The sequence below is a fragment of the Ipomoea triloba genome, chromosome 12 (assembly GCF_003576645.1).
Source record: "Ipomoea triloba cultivar NCNSP0323 chromosome 12, ASM357664v1".
In the NCBI taxonomy this organism is placed as follows: Eukaryota; Viridiplantae; Streptophyta; class Magnoliopsida; order Solanales; family Convolvulaceae; genus Ipomoea; species Ipomoea triloba.
In genome coordinates this window covers 4,588,519-4,609,051 of record NC_044927.1, presented here as the reverse complement: position 1 = coordinate 4,609,051, position 20,533 = coordinate 4,588,519, and the positions used below count along the sequence as shown (strand labels likewise).

Below are 20,533 nucleotides of genomic sequence, written 5' to 3'. Positions count from 1 at the left end.
ATCGGAGTTTAAACCGCCTCTTATATAAAAAATCCAATTTGGCCCACACTTTGCCCGTTAGTTGAAAAGACCAGGCTAGTGTGGGGGCAAGTGGGCAACCTCTCACTCTTTGTTATTTATGAGATTTTCTTTGAAAAAAAAATAAAAAAAGAAATCAGTATTTAAAAAAAAAAAAAAAGAGAGAGAATTTGTTTATTTGTATAATAAAAAAAAAAGTTGTAAAAAAAACAAGTATTCATTTGATTCTCATTAGTAGTACTAATGCAAATCAAAACTTTACTTTATTAGTTGTATTTATTAAGTATTATCAATTTAAATAGGTGTAATAATTGGACCATATTTTTTATAGTCTCGAAAAAAAACTCCAAACATATAAAAAATTAATAAAACAAACACTTTAACTATCAATATCTTATATCTCTGTTTTTATAATTAATTAATATAAGGTCAATCCAGAGGCTATTATTTTGGCATACTAGGCTCCAAATCCTCCAATACACCACCCAACACGCCCAGCTGGCCACTCCCTTCCCAGCCATCCTCATCTAAGAACCACCTCTCACTCTCTCTATATAAACAAGCACACGAACTTGGGTGAGTTATGACATACATACTTACATAGTACCTTAAACTACATAGCAAGTAGCTAATAAGCCTGTTCCCATTTACAGTTGTGTCTGAGGTGGGTAGAGAGAGCTACTTGAATTCATCAATGGCTTTCTTCATAGCTCTTCTTATGGTGGCCTTTGGGGTGTGTATCCTCAGTGGGGTGTTACTGAGGTGGAATGAAATGAGATACAGGAAGAAAGGCCTCCCTCCTGGTACTATGGGTTGGCCTCTCTTTGGGGAGACCACTGAGTTTCTTAAACAAGGTCCTAGTTTCATGAAGAACCAAAGAGCAAGGTGATGATTCAATTCTGTTTTCTCTGTTTGATACGATCCCACATCGACTCTTTCAGGATCGAGGGAGTGGTAACAGTGATTCTGACTCTATTACAAAAGTTACCACTTCCTCTACCATTCCTGAAGGAGCTGGATGGATATGATCCCATCCATAAACTCTTTCAGGACTAAGCGAGTGGTAGTTGAGATTCTAACTCTGTCACAAAAGCTGCCACTTTCTCTATCATTCTTGAAGGAGTTGAATGGATCTCAAACTCTTTCAGGATCGAGGGAGTGGTAGCAAAAGTCAAAAACTACCACTTCCTCTATTATTCCTGAAGGAGCTGGATGGATCCCAGACTCTTTCAGGATTGAAGGAGATTCTAACTCTACCACAAAAGCGACCACATCCTCGATCCTTTTCGAAGGAATTGGATGGATGTGAGAGTTTTTTTTCTACATAATCCCATGGCTAATAGTAATGGTTGTTGTTGTTGTTGTATTTGCAGGTATGGGAGTTTTTTCAAATCACACATACTTGGGTGTCCTACCATTGTTTCAATGGATGCAGAGGTGAACAGATACATACTTGCCAATGAGTCAAAAGGGCTTGTCCCAGGGTACCCCCAGTCCATGCTTGATATTCTTGGAAAGTGCAATATTGCAGCAGTCCATGGCTCAGCTCACAAGTACATGAGAGGGGCATTGCTGTCTCTCATCAGCCCTACCATGATTAAACACCACCTCTTGCCCAAGATTGATGAGTTCATGAATTCCCACGTCACCACCTGGGATCACAACATCATTGACATTCAACAAAAAACCAACAAGGTTTAATTTGTCGCTTTAATTTAATCTCCAACACAACAGAAGTCATATGTTTCCTCTGTTCTTTCTAATTTCAGTATTTTTTGTCAAACAGATGGCTTTTCTTTCCTCTTTGAAGCAAATTGCTGGCGTTGAATCTAGCTCAATAGCTCAGGAATTCATGCCGGAATTCTTTAACCTCGTACTGGGCACTCTCTCCCTGCCTATAAACCTTCCCAACACAAATTACCGCCGTGGCCTTCAGGCAAGGGTGAAAATAGTCTCTCTGTTGAGAAAACTCATAGAAGCAAGAAGGGCTTCCCAGGAAAAACACCATGACATTCTTGGGTTCTTGATGAATGAAGAAGAGAATCGATACAAACTAAACGATGACGAGATGATTGATCTGATCATCACGATTTTATATTCGGGGTATGAAACTGTTTCCACCACTTCTATGATGGCTGTCAAGTATCTACATGATCACCCAAAAGTGATTGAAGAACTGAGAGTAAGTACAGTACTCTGAAATGCATAATTGATGTAAATGATAATATAGCCATCAGGCAGCTGATGATTCAAGTTGAAATTTCTGCAGAAAGAGCATATGGGAATTAGAGAAAGGAAAGGACCAAATGATCCTATTGACTACAGTGACTACAAATCAATGAGATTCACACGTGCTGTAAGTGTCAAAAAAATGGTTTTATTTTATAAAACATGTTAAATAAGCTAAAAAATTTCAGGCCGAGGCTGATTAAGGGCCAGTCCAACACCAGGTCGCTAGGGGATTGTTGGGCAGAGGCCGGTTAAGGGCCAAGTCTAACACCAGGTCGCTAGGGGATTGTTGGGCAGAGGCCGGTTAAGGGCCAAGTCTAGCACCAAGTGGTTAGGGGATTGTTGGGCAGGGCTAAGTTCAGCACTCTGTCTCTCAAAAATATAGCCGTGTAAAAAAATAAAGTTGCACATTCGCTACTACATACTAGTTACGAAGTATAATTTTTGACTTAGTAGTAAACGTTTGACCCGAACAGAATGAAATTTAATGGAGAATGATTCTAATAATGCAGGTGATCTTTGAGACTTCAAGGCTAGCAACAATAGTAAATGGGGTCCTCAGGAAAACTACTAGAGATATTGAACTCAATGGTACGTACATATATAATATATAAACATAAATGTATAATCCAACTATCAACTTAGACTTTTAGTTGAGACGGAGCACATATTCCAATTTAGAAGGACATACATAATTTCTGCACATTACCACTATGCACTTTTCAGATTATATTATGAGCAGGCCCATAGTTTCTTTATTCTGCAGACTTTATAATAATGAAAAATATATATAATGGAAATCTCATGTAGTGTGACAGGATATATAGGAAACGTATTAATTAGAGATTATCATCCCATAATGGACCCTCTCATATATACTGTCCACATGGCACAGCTTCCATTCCAGCCTAGACATATCCCATTCTTGACCCATCTGTTTCCCAAGAGAATTATTCTATTTGCAGTTTGGGACATACAAGAGATGGTAGGGAAGGATCTCATTCTGTATAGTCATTTCATTAAAAATAAAAGCAGCCTTAACTTTTTCAAAACTAAAAACATAACCTCCCTGGCTTCATTCCTATGATTAATAAATATTGATGTTCCTTTTTTAACTGTCATGCTATCTTTCCAGGTTTCTTGATTCCCAAAGGATGGAGAATATATGTGTATACAAGAGAGGTTAATTATGATCCGCGCCTATATCCCGATCCATATGCTTTCAACCCCTGGAGATGGCTGGTTAGTAACCTTAAATTTCTCAGCTGGTACCTGGTACCTGGTACTTTAGCAGCATAAGTTGGATGTTTTGACTAACATTGTACATGGTGGGATCACCAGAACATGGAGAATCAGAACCATTCAATGATATTTGGTGGTGGCAGCAGGCAGTGCCCTGGAAAGGAACTTGGGATGGCAGAAATCTCAACATTCCTCCATTACTTTGTAACCAGATACAGGTAAAACTAGAGGAACATTAACACATATAGTAAAAACTTTGTTGAGATTAACGAGAACAAGAATCAATAACAATGACAGAAAGTAAAGAAGATAAGATTTCTATCAAGATCAAACATTTACAACTATGTCAAAAGTTAATAGCTGGCAGCAAAGGCCCAACTTTATTTCTTTATAGACCGCCATCACATTTTCGAGAGTCAGGGTACTGGACTTGGCCCTTTACCGGCCACAAAATCCCCTAGCCACATGGTGCTGAAATTGACCCTTACCGGCCTCTGCCCAACAATTTATTACATTACAGAAACGAAACTGTTCTTTTAATTAATTGTCATGGTGATAAAAAAAAAAAAAAAACCTAGAGATATAATCAATATAGTTATAGGTATTATTAAACACGTATATGTACTAAAATACCCTCGCGGGCTCCTGCCCCTGCACCCCGACCCACTCCGCTCCGCTTTGTACATATGAGACATACACAACAAACTATCTGTTGATAATTAGGTTAATAATCAGCTGCTAATGTTGCATATACTGTGGATTGCAGATGGGAGGAAGTAGGGGGAGACAGGTTGATGAAATTTCCAAGAGTTGAAGCGCCAAATGGGCTACACTTCAGGGTTTCACCCTACCAACCATCACTGAATTGATGTACAGAAAAGGACATACCACAAAGAAACTATATACACAATCATGTCAATGTTAACAGGGATGTAATAATTAATATAATATATAGAGTTGTGGCTAACATGCATAGAGAAATGTAACAAACCCAATTTTTGCAGGAAATTCGTTTCCAACTGAATGTCCGGTTGTAGCCTTAGGCATTATTGTATTGAAATAATGGTGCAATGTTACAATAAAGGTCTCTTTAAAATGATTTCTGTTTTCCATGTCCATATTTTTTTAACTGGATAAATAATATTAAGGGAAGATCGGGAACATGCAGCTACTATACAAGGATTTTTACGGATAAATAGTTTAGATTGTTCATAGTTGAGTGACTCAAACTAATAAAGTAAATAGGTTGCTCCCACTAAAAGTTAAACTTGGAACCTTATGAAAGTAAAAGACTTTGTGGTCAAGTGGCATAGTTGTGGCCCTCCCAAGTGAGTGGTCACAGGTTCAGTGCGAGTGTTGCTATAATGGACCTATTATGTGTATAAAATGAAACAGAATAGTAGAGCTCAAATGAACTTGTAGTAAAATTAAAATTAAAAGACCTATTATGTGTATAAAATGAAACAGAATAGTAGAGCTCAAATGAACTTGTAGTAAAATTAAAATTAAAATGATGCTTTAATGTTGTTATAATGAACCTATTGCATAAAATGCTTTAATGTTGTTATAATGAACCTATTGTATAAAATGAAACTGAATAGTAAATGTCATACAAATATGTATTTTGTCAAATGAATTTGTAGTAGAATTAAAATGATACTTAGGGATGATACTTAGGGTGTGTTTGGTAGACAAGTTTAGCTATTAGGAATGAGTATAAAAGTCATTGTTAGTGTGTTATTGTTTGGTTGACAGGTTTTTAGAACACTACTATGGATTTTGATTACTTCATTAATTGCAAAATTTATTCCCTAATAAAATAAGGGTTTCATTTCCCTTCCTCCTCCTCTTCCCAACTAGTATTGTCAAAGCGGACCGGCCTACCCCACCGCGGGCCTAATTTTTGGTGGGCTTTTGCATGCCGGCCCGCGAACTAGGATTCATGCAACCCTAGCCCGCCCCAAACAGGTTGACGGGCCCCACGAGCCGGCCCACGGGCTTTTCTTTCTTCTTTTTTTTTTTAAAAAAATTAAATATAAATAAATGGGTCTAGCTTGCGGAGCACTTTTTTTTTTGTAGCCCTAACTCAACCTTAGTGTTGTTATAATGAAGCTAATAATAATTAGACTTGATCCCTAGTCAATTCTTCCAAACTTCACCTCTATGACCAATTGAGCTGCTCATGCGGGCAAACTCCATTAAGGTAAAAATATCTACTATACTAATAAGAGCCAAAGAGAGTTAGGCCTAAAATGGGTAGAAAAAATGGCGGTCAAATTATTTAATCAAATGGATGGTTAAGTATATCAATGCAAGATTATATAGGAGAAGTTTCTCTTCAAAAAAAAAAATATAGGAGAAGTTTTTATATGGGTAATTGAATGTCAAATTTTTTTATTTAAATATCTAACTCAAGTAATTGAATGTCAAATTTTTTTATTTAAATATCTAACTCAAAGTATATATGAATCAATTTTTTTATTTAAATATCTAACTCAAAGTATATATGAATCCAAGATAATATTTAAATATCTAACTCAAAGTATATATGAATCCAAGATAATATAGAAAATTCATTATAATTATTACTAAAATAAATTTTTGCAACCTTGTAAAATCAATAGTCTAAATATTTGGTCTAAAAATGATAGTCTAAACAAATACTACTTTTAATTTGAATTTTTCTAAGTGTTCTTAATTATCTTTTGAGTAACATTGTCATTGTCTTCATCTTTACTATTTGTTCTCTTCCTTTTTGTTGGTATAGTGTGTTATTTGCAATTCGGTTATTGTTGGTAGCATAGATGACAACGTCATGCAATGAGATTATGATATAGGAGCTATGGACTTTCCTTTAGGTGTTCTGCTTGGAGTTCATTTGGTTCAACCATTATTGTTGAATGAGTTATTGTGGATAAAGAAATTCCTAGTTTAAGAAAAAAGATTAAATAAATTAATAAAACTTTGAAAATTTAAAATATTATGTATTCCAAAGATATTAAAAGGTAGTTGCTCGCTTCAATTTGTTGGGTAATGGGTTATTTGAGTACTTTCATTGTCAACAAATTCCTCAAGTAGTTAATATGATTGGTTTCAAACTATTCTTTTTTTATTTTTTTTCATGGTATTAAAGAAATACATATGTATCATTTTTTGGTGTAACTACTAATTTATTTAATTCAATAAGAGTAAAATAGAGTGATCCCGCTTCAATTTGTTGGGTTATTTTAGTAATTTCTTTGTCAACCAATCCCCAAGTAGTTAATATAATTAGTTTCAAATTATTTTAAATTTTTTTCATAGTATTAATAAAATACTTGGTAAATAAATATATAACATTATTTTGTACTATAACTTTGATATTTAATTACAAGATATTGTAAAAATGAGATAATGGACAATGTAATGAATATCAATTGATAAATTTGAATGTAAAGAATCTTTGCATGAGAGAAAATAAAGACAATATAACTAATGAAATTATTTCTCTTATTTAATTTAATTTTTTGATAATGAATAATTTTTTCAAATAAAGGTATTGTAGACACATAATTCTAAATTAAAGAAACACATATGTATCATTTTTTGTTGTAGATACTAATTTATTTAATTTAATAAGAGTAAAATAGAGTGAGAAACTTAATTATGTCAAATTTGATTGAGATGAGGTTCGAACCTAAGACCTTTCTTATAGAAATTAATGGGTAAATTAAAAGTTAACGGAATATTAACGGAGAAGAGAATATTTAACGGAAAACTTAACGGATAATCATAAAAGTAATGTTAAATTAGGTAATCTCTATTAATAATATTAATCTGAATTATCTTAACCATCTATTTGATTAAATAATTCATCTGAACCATCCATTTGATTAAATAATTTGACCGCCATTTTTTCTACCCATTTTAGGTCTGACTCTCTTTGGCTCTTATTAGTATAGTATAAATAAATTAGTAGCTACAATAAAAAATGATACATTTGGTTGACAAAGAGAGTACTCAAATAAAATAAAATTTTAAAATTCGACATTCAATTACCATGTATAAACTTCTCCTATATAATCTTGCATTGATATGTTAAGCATATGAGTGGCTGAGGTTATTTTGTTGTTCTACTTTCATTCCTGTAGACTAGTGATTAGTTGTAACTTCTCTATTTCTCCTCTGTTGTACACTATTAATACTTTGGTTATTCTCTTCAATGAAACACAGTTCATTCTATAATCTTACATGGTATCAATAGCTAGTATCTTGTAAGAAAGCTTTTTTTTTTTCCTTTCTCGTGACTTTCATTCATCAATGGCTTCTACCACCACTGACATTGTTCACCTCATTGCCCTATAATGGACCTATTATGTATTAAAATGAAACAGAATAGTAGAGCTCAAATGAACTTGTAGTAAAATTAAAATTAAAAGACCTATTATGTGTATAAATGAAACAGAATAGTAGAGCTCAAATGAACTTGTAGTAAAATTAAAATTAAAATGATGCTTTAATGTTGTTATAATGAACCTATTGCATAAAATGCTTTAATGTTGTTATAATGAACCTATTGTATAAAATGAAACTGAATAGTAAATGTCATACAAATATGTATTTTGTCAAATGAATTTGTAGTAGAATTAAAATGATACTTAGGGATGATACTTAGGGTGTGTTTGGTAGACAAGTTTAGCTATTAGGAATGAGTATAAAAGTCATTGTTAGTGTGTTATTGTTTGGTTGACAGGTTTTTAGAACACTACTATGGATTTTGATTACTTCATTAATTGCAAAATTTATTCCCTAATAAAATAAGGGTTTCATTTCCCTTCCTCCTCCTCTTCCCAACTAGTATTGTCAAAGCGGACCGGCCTACCCACCGCGGGCCTAATTTTTGGTGGGCTTTTGCATGCCGGCCCGCGAACTAGGATTCATGCAACCCTAGCCCGCCCCAAACAGGTTGACGGCCCCACGAGCCGGCCCACGGGCTTTTCTTTCTTCTTTTTTTTTTTAAAAAAATTAAATATAAATAAATGGGTCTAGCTTGCGGAGCACTTTTTTTTTTGTAGCCCTAACTCAACCTTAGTGTTGTTATAATGAAGCTAATAATAATTAGACTTGATCCCTAGTCAATTCTTCCAAACTTCACCTCTATGACCAATTGAGCTGCTCATGCGGGCAAACTCCATTAAGGTAAAAATATCTACTATACTAATAAGAGCCAAAGAGAGTTAGGCCTAAAATGGGTAGAAAAAATGGCGGTCAAATTATTTAATCAAATGGATGGTTAAGTATATCAATGCAAGATTATATAGGAGAAGTTTCTCTTCAAAAAAAAAAATATAGGAGAAGTTTTTATATGGGTAATTGAATGTCAAATTTTTTTATTTAAATATCTAACTCAAAGTATATATGAATCCAAGATAATATAGAAAATTCATTATAATTATTACTAAAATAAATTTTTGCAACCTTGTAAAATCAATAGTCTAAATATTTGGTCTAAAAATGATAGTCTAAACAAATACTACTTTTAATTTGAATTTTTCTAAGTGTTCTTAATTATCTTTTGAGTAACATTGTCATTGTCTTCATCTTTACTATTTGTTCTCTTCCTTTTTGTTGGTATAGTGTGTTATTTGCAATTCGGTTATTGTTGGTAGCATAGATGACAACGTCATGCAATGAGATTATGATATAGGAGCTATGGACTTTCCTTTAGGTGTTCTGCTTGGAGTTCATTTGGTTCAACCATTATTGTTGAATGAGTTATTGTGGATAAAGAAATTCCTAGTTTAAGAAAAAAGATTAAATAAATTAATAAAACTTTGAAAATTTAAAATATTATGTATTCCAAAGATATTAAAAGGTAGTTGCTCGCTTCAATTTGTTGGGTAATGGGTTATTTGAGTACTTTCATTGTCAACAAATTCCTCAAGTAGTTAATATGATTGGTTTCAAACTATTCTTTTTTTATTTTTTTTCATGGTATTAAAGAAATACATATGTATCATTTTTTGGTGTAACTACTAATTTATTTAATTCAATAAGAGTAAAATAGAGTGATCCCGCTTCAATTTGTTGGGTTATTTTAGTAATTTCTTTGTCAACCAATCCCCAAGTAGTTAATATAATTAGTTTCAAATTATTTTAAATTTTTTTCATAGTATTAATAAAATACTTGGTAAATAAATATATAACATTATTTTGTACTATAACTTTGATATTTAATTACAAGATATTGTAAAAATGAGATAATGGACAATGTAATGAATATCAATTGATAAATTTGAATGTAAAGAATCTTTGCATGAGAGAAAATAAAGACAATATAACTAATGAAATTATTTCTCTTATTTAATTTAATTTTTTGATAATGAATAATTTTTTCAAATAAAGGTATTGTAGACACATAATTCTAAATTAAAGAAACACATATGTATCATTTTTTGTTGTAGATACTAATTTATTTAATTTAATAAGAGTAAAATAGAGTGAGAAACTTAATTATGTCAAATTTGATTGAGATGAGGTTCGAACCTAAGACCTTTCTTATAGAAATTAATGGGTAAATTAAAAGTTAACGGAATATTAACGGAGAAGAGAATATTTAACGGAAAACTTAACGGATAATCATAAAAGTAATGTTAAATTAGGTAATCTCTATTAATAATATTAATCTGAATTATCTTAACCATCTATTTGATTAAATAATTCATCTGAACCATCCATTTGATTAAATAATTTGACCGCCATTTTTTCTACCCATTTTAGGTCTGACTCTCTTTGGCTCTTATTAGTATAGTATAAATAAATTAGTAGCTACAATAAAAAATGATACATTTGGTTGACAAAGAGAGTACTCAAATAAAATAAAATTTTAAAATTCGACATTCAATTACCATGTATAAACTTCTCCTATATAATCTTGCATTGATATGTTAAGCATATGAGTGGCTGAGGTTATTTTGTTGTTCTACTTTCATTCCTGTAGACTAGTGATTAGTTGTAACTTCTCTATTTCTCCTCTGTTGTACACTATTAATACTTTGGTTATTCTCTTCAATGAAACACAGTTCATTCTATAATCTTACATGGTATCAATAGCTAGTATCTTGTAAGAAAGCTTTTTTTTTTTCCTTTCTCGTGACTTTCATTCATCAATGGCTTCTACCACCACTGACATTGTTCACCTCATTGCCCCATCCAACTTCCCTATCAAACTCACTACCTCAAATTTCCCAGTCTGGAGCCGCCAAGTTCGTTCCACTCTTATTGGCTTTAATCTCTCAGGTTACATTAGTGGTACAACCAAAGAACCAACACAATTCACTGATACTGCCCGAACCACCCCAAACCCAGCCTATTTAGTCTGGTATCGCCAAGACCAGATCATTGTTAGTGCTCTTCTAGGGAGTTGTTCTGACACAATTCAACCCCTAATATCTTCAGCGACAACAGCCCATGATGCCTGGACACGGCTTGTTGCCAGTTATACAAGTGCCTCGCGAGGAAGGATCATTTCCCTCAAGGCCAAGCTCACGAAGAACCCGCGCGGTTCTCGGTCTATTACGACCTATCTCAATGACATGCGAGCCATATACTTTCAAATATTTATTTAAATATGAACATTGGGCATTAATCCATACGCCCAATGCGCGTATAAAACTAGTATTTGGATAAACTTGGGAGTGGCAGGTTATACAGGCTGACCTGCAAGTTACACTAGCCAACTCAATCCATCTAAAATTCGAATTAAACGGGCTCAATCTTATAAATTAGATTTGTTTTAACAACTCTACAACTGGCTGCTCCGAAATTCGCTATTCATTATACCATCAATAGTTATACCATGGACCTAAGTCCACCTTGCAAGGTGAACCCATGTCCATTTATATACTGAATGTTCGTTCATAATTTGAATTGTGAACATTCAGTATGTAAATTGTATATTTTGGACACGGATCCACAGAATAATTTGCCTTATATCGTACACCATGGTCCACCTTACAAGATAAACCATTGACAATATACATTTCTATTATACTAAAAGTTTATTTTTAATACATTGAATGTCCATTTTTGGAAGATATATTATTTATGTACTACAATTTCATTATACCAATAATGTGCATTCATTATATTAAAAATAAACATTTATTAATGGTATAAAAAGAATCGTGCAACAAGTTCAGCTGTTCGAGTAGTACCAATAGCGAGTCAACCGCTTGATCGGAAGTTGGCGATGCTTGTGAACCAGGTGCTCTTCCTCATCACCTCGGCGGTTACGACTTCGTTAACAACTACAGTACTTCTTGGTGTCCGTCAGCGCCCAACGAATTCAATTCTCTATCCCTAATTTTTCTTGGAATCTAATCTCTGAATACCGCAAGATCTTGATGGAATTATAATATAATATTCTAATAATTTTAGTAGTTAATTTGAAAAAAGTTAAGTAATACGCTTAAATATACAAATTTGATTTCTTCTTCTCTTTGCACCTTTAAGCAATTAAGTCCGATGACCGAAGTGAAAGAATTTGAGATTTCAAAGCGTGGGAACAAGAAGACTTCGATCGTAGGTATAATAAGAAAAGAGTGACAGCTGCGCAATTAGTTTCAATATAAGAAGGGAATTACAATTTGAAATTTCTATTTTATCCCTCTATTATTAAATTGTTTTAAATTTTTCATTAGCGGCAGATAGGGCTGTGTAAGATCCAAGTGACCCTACCCACCCGTCCGACCCGACGGCCGAAGAGAGGGAATTTGAACCGCTCTGAATTTGATAGTTGCCATCCGACCCGCTCCACGTTATAAGTTGGCACGGATGTTCTCGGGTAAGGTAGGGTATTTGGACACCCGACCCATCCGAATATCCGAAAATAATTAGGGTAGGGTTTTGATGTTATCCATACAACGTCGTTTTAGTGTATTATATATATACATATTTACCAATGTTTTAGTCATTCTGATCATTTTGAGGGTTCGAGAGTTGAGACCTCAAATCTTGAGCGTAGCCCAATCGCATTTCTCTCATCTCTAATGTTCGACTTCGCTCTGAGCATCGCTCTTCTTACTCTTCTCTGTTCTGAGTGGTTCTTCACTCCCCTGTCCTCACCTCAGTTCCTGTCTTTATTCTCTCCGGTGAGTGCTTCTCCACTGATGTCTCCCATGTGTTTTTGTATATCTTTAATCTCTATGTGATTATATATTCGGTGCTCAATAATTGAATATGCAAGTTGATATAACCATCCCTGAAGTGTTTGTTAGTGGATTATTGGGCTCTATGTTTGGGTCCTCCGTTTCTGGATTATTTGATGTAATTTCTGTTTTGTTTTTCAACTATGTAAGCTTTTATTTGTAGTTTGTCACTTGTAATTTAATTTTGCAATTGATCTTAGATTAAATTTTTTTTTTAATGTTTGAAAATTTGAAACATAATCGAAATCCGATAAAATCCATCCGAACCCGAACAACTAAAAACCGAAATGTTTACTCAATAAATTTAATCGTATAGGATTTAAATTTAAGAATCCGAAATCCAAAGGGGTGGGCAATTCAAAAATTCGAACCGCCCTTACCTGTCCAATGCACAGGCCTAGCTGCAGACAGAATACTAACGCTGGGAACCAAACTCTCCACTTCACTCATAACTCAAGGAGTAAAGATGTAATTTTTCCTTTCAGATATTATTTTGTACTTTTATAAATATTATGGGGTATAATACTATGTTTTTTTATTTTATTGAATTAAATTGTAAATATTGGTTTTCATTTTTCCAAGGTTTTAAAAAGTTTGTATTAACAAGCCTAATGGATTCCTATTTTAAAATCATGCTAAATTCTAACCCAATAACCTTAATAGGTTGTATCTGTGTTATGTTGACTTGCCTAAAAATCAGAAAATATTTACTCATCGCAAGTAAAACTTTTGTCATATCTTTCGATTTTATTGAAAAAAAGAAAAAAAACAAAAACAAAAACAAAAACAAAAAAAAAAAAGCAAAACTTGAGAAAACACAATTGTTCAAGGAAATAATGAATTGAATATGTTGCCAAGAGCTCTGTTTCCATGCACATCAGTTGGTTTAATTGATTTTGCCCAACTGATTAAAAGAACACTGAGAAATAAAAATTTGTTTGTACAGGAGGAAACCAACAACACCTAGGAAACACCAGAACAAAATTTGACCTTTCAGATTCAAAATTTCAACATACATGGCAGAGCAATCTTCTTGTTGATGTAAGAACTTTGAGTAATTTTCAGAATGGGATGAGTCTCTCTGTGCTTGCCAAGCTAAAGCAAACATTTTAATGGACGGATAAATAATACCTTTATGACTCGTGAGGGGGATCTTCTTCTGTCTTCATACGCTTGGCTGCAGGTTCTTCGACATCTTCGTGGTTGCTTAATCCATTCACTGCTTCTGGACCCAAAAGAGAGATATGTTTGCTCGTGACCTGGCGGCCAGCCTTGAGTTTTGGGCCCCAATGTCTTTCGGGATTGGGAAGGAAGCGTGCAACCTTCTTTGCCTGTGCCTTGCTCAGCGATGCAACGGCCCGTGCAAAATTCGCCTAAAGAAAGCATTATAGAGAAATAAGATTCGGGTTTTAAAGACCACAAAAGTAAATCTGCCAACAGTTTGCTCAATTTCTCAATATATATAATATAAACATAAATGTGCGTATTAGCCAAATGTCAGGGTTCAAATCTCTGCGTCACTCGATAAAAAGGGACTATGGTCCACGTGTTGTCACGTGATGAGGCATGTTAAGCATATAATATATAAACATAAATGCAAAATTTAGCAAGAGACGATCAGAGAATCATATGAAAAGCACCTGCAGAACAGGTTCCTTAGCAAGAATCACGCTTCCAGACAGTTCAGGTGGTTGAGCTTTCACAGGATGATTTTTGATCTACATAGAAGTGTTGGAAATACAGTATTATTGCATCGCCTTGTGTATGCACGGGGGGTTTGGGAGAAACAATAAGACCCACTTACCCAGCAGCGCATTATATCCCATATGACCTCCATTGGAGCATCAGTTTTCAGCCCCAAAGGATTCACATGAGTTCCCGATATACGATATCCTGCATTGATTACTGCAGAGCGAAATATAACTGCGGAGGGAGAAGTACATTTGAGTGTTGCACAGAGATTGTGCAAACTGAGAAACAGAGGAACATCTGGTAATTCCTGCAAAGAAGCATATGCAAACAACACTTCAAATCAAGCAATCCACGACCATATTTATTTTTCTACCCACACTTGTAACATGTGTGCCTATGTACAACGTTTTAACAGATCCTGGGAAAAACGAAACCGGTACAACTTAGTGTTGGAAAATATGAGAAACTAGAAATGCATATGCATTTGGAAACTAGAAGCCTAAACAAGGAAAAACATAGATTCATTTTCTTAAGGTTTCGGGTTTTAGCTGACAATTCGTAATTTCCATTTGTAATTAGACATCTCTGAATACCAAATTTGGAGAAGAGTGATATGACATAGTAGCATTGCAAGGTTAAGACAGCTACATAGCCTTAAGCCATTATGTATGGAACAGGTTTTAAAACCAAAAAAAAAAAAAAAAAAAAACATTTTTTTAATACATTAGGTTTCCTAGCTTACGCTAGACTAATCCTAAGCTCCCAGAACCCCTGCCCAAGAGCTGGAGGAGGTAAATATAAATGAATCGCCCCGTCAATCCCCAGGTTCCCACCCCTTGAAAAAGAAAAAAGGAACATTTTGATTATAGAAGGTTAGAAACTTTATCAATAGGAAGGAGAGCCGAGAGCGCACCTCTGAAATTGTTGTCAGTATAGCAGAGATTCGGTCATAAGCAGGATACCGGTCCTTCATTGATTTTACATCCGCAAGAATGGAAGCTACCCACTCTTGATCATGGATTGGAGCAGACCATATAGGTCCACCCATGTTGAATTTCTTACCACAATCGCTGCATTCTTGAAGAACAGTAGGACCAAACCCAGGAAGAAATCTCACACTGTTGTTCTGGGGCAGAGGGATAAAAGAAAATCAAGTCAAAAGATGAACACGGTAATAGTTCTCAATCCCTAACAAAGAAAGCAAAGATAAAAGTTGAAACAAAATCATAGGTTCATAACAGGCGAAGCCGCAAAACAACCAATACAAGACCAAAGGGATTATTACATTCTTGGACACATGTATTATAAGGGTGGCAAAATGTTGGAAGATTTGATGAAGATTTACCTTGGACACAGTTCTACCAAGTGGCTGAAGATGGAACGAATCACAGCCAATGCACTGGTACACATATGACAGCTTTAAGGGAGTATTCTTCATAGCACTTGCGGAACTGCAAACAGTTCTTCGAAAGCTTAGACCTCACAAATAGACCGACATAATTAACAGAGGACCCACACCAATCTCTATAAATGAAGAAATACTTACGTATAGATGCGAACAAAGACACGCACATAGAAGTCCATCTGAACTGACAATATGGGAACAATATATCTTTTGTGTCGATTTGCATGGCTCTGAAATAGAAATTTTAAAACACAGCAATGCAAGAAAACTTATCAGAATAGGATTGAGGAAAGAGATTAGAACTACGAACAAACTGCTTTTTTTAATAATACAAATAAGCAAAGAGGTGATTCCTCAATCCTCATAGTTCTCCCTACGCATAATTAAGCTACGTTTCTTCCCCTTTGCCAACATATCCAACTTTCTAAATTTAAAGTAAAAAATAAGTTTGTAGTTCCACAATCCAAGTTGATTCGCGTGCTTTCTCTCTTTCAAATGGAACCAGATATGATAGACACTGCTAATGATAATGTTAGCTTGGCTTAAAACAATTCCTAGCAGCTAAAGAGAAAATAGATTCAAATCAAAGATACTATTTGTAGGGCACCTCAAAAGGTTGGTTTCTTAGTAAATGAAAAATAAAAAAATATTGTTTATATAAATACCTCAATGCAGGCAAGAAGTATCCTCAATGCCATTTCATGACAATATTTTCCTCTCAATGGATAAGAGCCATATCTGGTTGGAAAGGTGTGATCAAGTAAGTCCATGCTTAAATACCAAAATATTCAATAAAACATTATGGAGAACATTGTTCAAGAGAAAAGTGGCACATAAACCTTACTTGGAATAGCAAACCTCTCCATTTCCTCCACACAGCACTGCCATATCAGTTGCAGTACACATTAATAAGCCCCCATCAACAACAGACTGAACAGCAGAGTCCAGGAAAACAGAGGGTGAACCGTATGGATCTAGATCAACCTGAGATAATCCAGACAGAGAACACTTTAAAAAAACGTTCTAAAAAGCAAAAGTATTTGATGAATACATATTTATGTTTCAATACAAACAGATATGATTGTAAAGAAGTGGTAACTATGAATTAGATGCGTAAAAAAAACATTAAGACCAAATGGGTACAGATATTAGCACTTGCCCTACCGCATCAAATTCCTTTGGATGAGTGAGCATATAAACTCGAGCATCATCAAGGTGAGACTCCACCTTTTCACAGGCCACTGAACCATTGAATTTTATGTTTCTCTGACAAGCTTCAACAGAGGCTGCAAAAAACCAGAAATTATTTCCCTTCATGGGTTAAGGTGAAGCAATGGGCACATAATTTGAAGGCAGTCCTAATGAAGTTCAAATGTATATTCATGAGCAAACATATGGATGCTTATGAGAGGAAGTCTTATCCACTATCTCATCAGCATGATTGTATGCAAATTTTTTTTTATTTTGTGGGGAGGATGAGAGCTAAAACACCTTGATCATTTACATCCTGAAACACCAGAATTGGTACACAATCATTTACCTTTATCATTGTCCAAGGCCACAACTTGGCCAATCCCTTCAATTTCACAAGCATATCTTAAAGCCCTCAAACCAGAAGCTGACAGGGCCTGTCAAGTGACGTGACATAAAAGCCAAAAACACTGCATCACATTTTCTGTTCCTTTGGAGTAGCAATAACATAGCTAGTTAATCTACAAAGATAGCACAACAAAAGCATTAGGAACCTCAAGAACTCGTGGTGGCTTCAGTTCTCTGCACTTTCCTCCCAGACTTTTGATTGGTTCTTCAGAAATGCTACATTGTTCATCCTGAGACGTTTCTTCTGCGACTTCACACCCATTATTAGGTGTTCCATTATGCTGATCATTATCAACTGGAGCATCCAGTTCCATACCAGAATTATCTTTATCCTTTGGAACCATCTTTGTTTTTTTGGCCACAAATGTTTCATGCTCCTGCTTCCTCTTTGCTATAAATGCCCTCAAAACAGCAATAGACATATCTCTGTTGTTAACCTGATGTTCAAGATTTAAAACTGTCAGAGATTTTTACTTCTATAACCATAATCCATGATGAAGAACATCCATAAGGTAGCTATCACCAAAACCCATATGGTTGCAGCACAACAAAGACCAACAACAAAAAAAAAAATTGAATTAGTAGCTCCATATTATACTGGAAAACAGAATTGGTAGGGGATTCAAAAGTATCCTACAAATAATCACTCTGGTAAGGAAAATATTCTCCCCTTCCCCAGAAGACATTGAAATTATGAAAGTTAAACATATGGTAGGTAGTCCTTGTCTACAATCAAGGACTGACAGAATTCAAAGATAAAGCAATGATGTCACACATTCTATGCTCCCCCAAAAATGGTAACTTCATCATCCATTCTAGCAAAGAAGGAAACAGCATCATATCTACTGCAACTAATTTCGTGATAAGCATATGTCATAAAGTTCTTAATTACCACTATAATATTTTCATCTTCAAAAACAAGGCTTTTTGCATCTAAAACTCAAAACCTACACTAACATTTGCCAAGTATAATGTGAAGTTAAGCTAATCAATACAAAACAGTGGAATTCACAAAAAGACGCACGAATCTTTAACTTCGATTTGCCATTAATCAATAAAAGGACATGCAAAAAAAAAAAAAAAAAGAGAATAAGAAAACCGCTTGAAAAATAGAAAAATAGAAAAAAGACAGTTTTTTTAACCTGGGCTTTGTTGAAAAAGACAACATTCTTGGAGTGCATTAGAATCTCGGCCTCGCCTTCCTTGATAATCTTGAAATCATTGAGATCAAACGACGCCGTCTTGGGTGCTTCTAGCTGCTGCTGCTGCTGCTTCTCTTCATCTCCTGCCTTTCCCTGGCCGCCCATATCGCCTGCCTTCCCTCCTTCTAACTGTCCGTTGATTGGCGGCGGACGCCGGCGGTTGGAGGCTACTGAGTACGATGAAACGGCGGCGGTTGCTATTGGGAAAAAGAGGTTTTTCTTGGAGGCGTTGGCTATAATAATAAGGGATTCTGAGAAGGGAAAAAACATGTAACTATAAATGCCACCTAGTGCGGAGCTTGATTCAGCAAACTTACATGGACCGTTCCTCAATTACAAGAACAAACCCCATACCTGGTCCGCCTTGTCGCGCTCAAATTGAACCGGCTGGAGAAACCTAAACCCTAGTTAGAATTGTATATGGTTATTGACTAATATTTTAATTAACCCAACTAAGTCTTTAGGAAAGAGTCAAACTCTTAATTATAATTTAGATCAAATTTAAATTATTTCACTCCTGGTAAAGATCTTGTAGTTAAGCGACAGAATTATGGCTCTCCCAAATGAGAGGTCACAAATTCGAACTCGCATTAACTCTTTATACTTCAGTAGGTTGAGAAATTATAATATGAACACGTAAATCGAGGTACATTATGCACACAAAGATTAATCATCGCACACAAGGATTAGTCATCACTCGGGCTTTGAATCTCTCAATCACCTTCTATGTCTTTAGCGAAAATCTAAGGCTCAATCTCTCAGTGACCCTCCTTGTCAAAATTTGGTAACTCGATCTTCAAATAAAAATCATAGCTAATGTTTCATTAATTCACTTTAACTTCAAAATAATATGATTAAAATGCTATGTTAACTTTCATTTAATTGTCAAAAGAAACAAAATGAAAGAAATTAAGATTATCCTATTTAAAAGAATTGTCATCATTTACAAAATAATATGAATAATATATAATATAATATTATTTGCAAATTTGTACCCAATTCTTTGAAGGTTAAATTTATGTCCCTCTCGAGTCTCGAGTCTCGATTTTTAATTTTTTTTTTCTTTGAGTTCACAATATCAAATTTCTTTATTGAAAAAATAATTATATAAATTTACGTAATATTCATTGAACAAAATAGTTTTGGCCTAGCTGGAGATAAAATTTAGCATCCATACCCGCCACGTAAATGTATGAAGTGGGCAGCGTGGCAATTGGTGGCGAAGTGGGTGAAAGTTTTATTGAAAATTTTCAAAATTGGCATTTAGAAATGCATAATTTAATTGAAAATGCTATTTACCTTGAGTATGAAATTTTAAGAAAAATGTAATTTTAGTCTTTTGTTTATTGCTAACGATTTTAATCTCTAATTTTTTATTATTGTAATATACACAATTAACTCTTTAAAAAACTACAGTTTTAATCCTTAAAATAACAAATTATTAAATTCTATTAAAATTTTACTTAATACATGGATATTTTAGTATTTTTAATGTGAATTCTTTAATTATAATCTTATTTAGCCACAATTATTCATCAATAAAATAAAAAATATATATAATTTTAACAGAGTCATGTAAGCAAAATAGGGACGATATGCAACAATTTAAAAGGAAAAACAATTTTAAGAAAGAATGTTGTCAAATTTCTATTTTGCAGATGAACACAGAGACTAAACAGTTGCTTACTGCGCACAAAGAGCCCGAACACAGAGAGTAGACATTTGCTTATTGCACACAATGAGCCCCTCTCACTTTAACCAGTTGAGCTGCCCATGCGAGCTATGTTAGTTCATTATTAACGAATGATGTGGAAGCTACATAAGCATATTTAACAATGTTAATAATTTTAATTAATTTTTCTATTTTTAATAATACAAGGACTAAATTGACCAATTTCATAATATAGAAAATTGAACATTTCACAATAGCGTAATGGAGTACTTGAATCAATTTTTGA

General features: G+C 34.3%; 2 protein-coding genes across 3 annotated transcripts; one reads left to right on the top strand and one right to left on the bottom strand.

Annotated features, from left to right (window-relative positions):
* The first annotated feature begins 626 nt into the window (after window positions 1-626).
* Window positions 627-4,588, top strand: LOC115999955 (cytochrome P450 85A1-like). The gene is made up of 8 exons (XM_031239929.1): window positions 627-903; window positions 1,392-1,713; window positions 1,805-2,200; window positions 2,288-2,374; window positions 2,760-2,838; window positions 3,383-3,489; window positions 3,589-3,707; window positions 4,256-4,588. Exons 1-8 carry the CDS (start codon window positions 713-715, stop codon window positions 4,356-4,358), a joined length of 1,404 nt encoding a protein of 467 aa, XP_031095789.1. The 5' UTR covers window positions 627-712; the 3' UTR covers window positions 4,359-4,588.
* An 8,910-nt stretch (window positions 4,589-13,498) lies between these two features.
* LOC116000035 (probable tRNA (guanine(26)-N(2))-dimethyltransferase 2) lies at window positions 13,499-18,949 on the bottom strand. Of its 2 annotated transcripts, XM_031240035.1 has the most exons (13): window positions 18,930-18,946; window positions 18,516-18,826; window positions 17,520-17,810; window positions 17,315-17,402; window positions 16,939-17,060; window positions 16,619-16,758; window positions 16,440-16,512; window positions 15,916-16,004; window positions 15,715-15,820; window positions 15,283-15,495; window positions 14,482-14,676; window positions 14,318-14,395; window positions 13,499-14,050 (listed from the first exon to the last, which is right to left on the bottom strand). In XM_031240035.1, exons 2-13 carry the CDS (start codon window positions 18,678-18,680, stop codon window positions 13,811-13,813), a joined length of 1,800 nt encoding a protein of 599 aa, XP_031095895.1. In that variant the 5' UTR covers window positions 18,681-18,826; window positions 18,930-18,946; the 3' UTR covers window positions 13,499-13,810. The 2 variants fall into 2 exon arrangements, with proteins under 2 accessions (XP_031095895.1, XP_031095894.1); XM_031240034.1 differs by having other exon boundaries at window positions 18,516-18,949.
* Window positions 18,950-20,533: the final 1,584 nt, after the last annotated feature.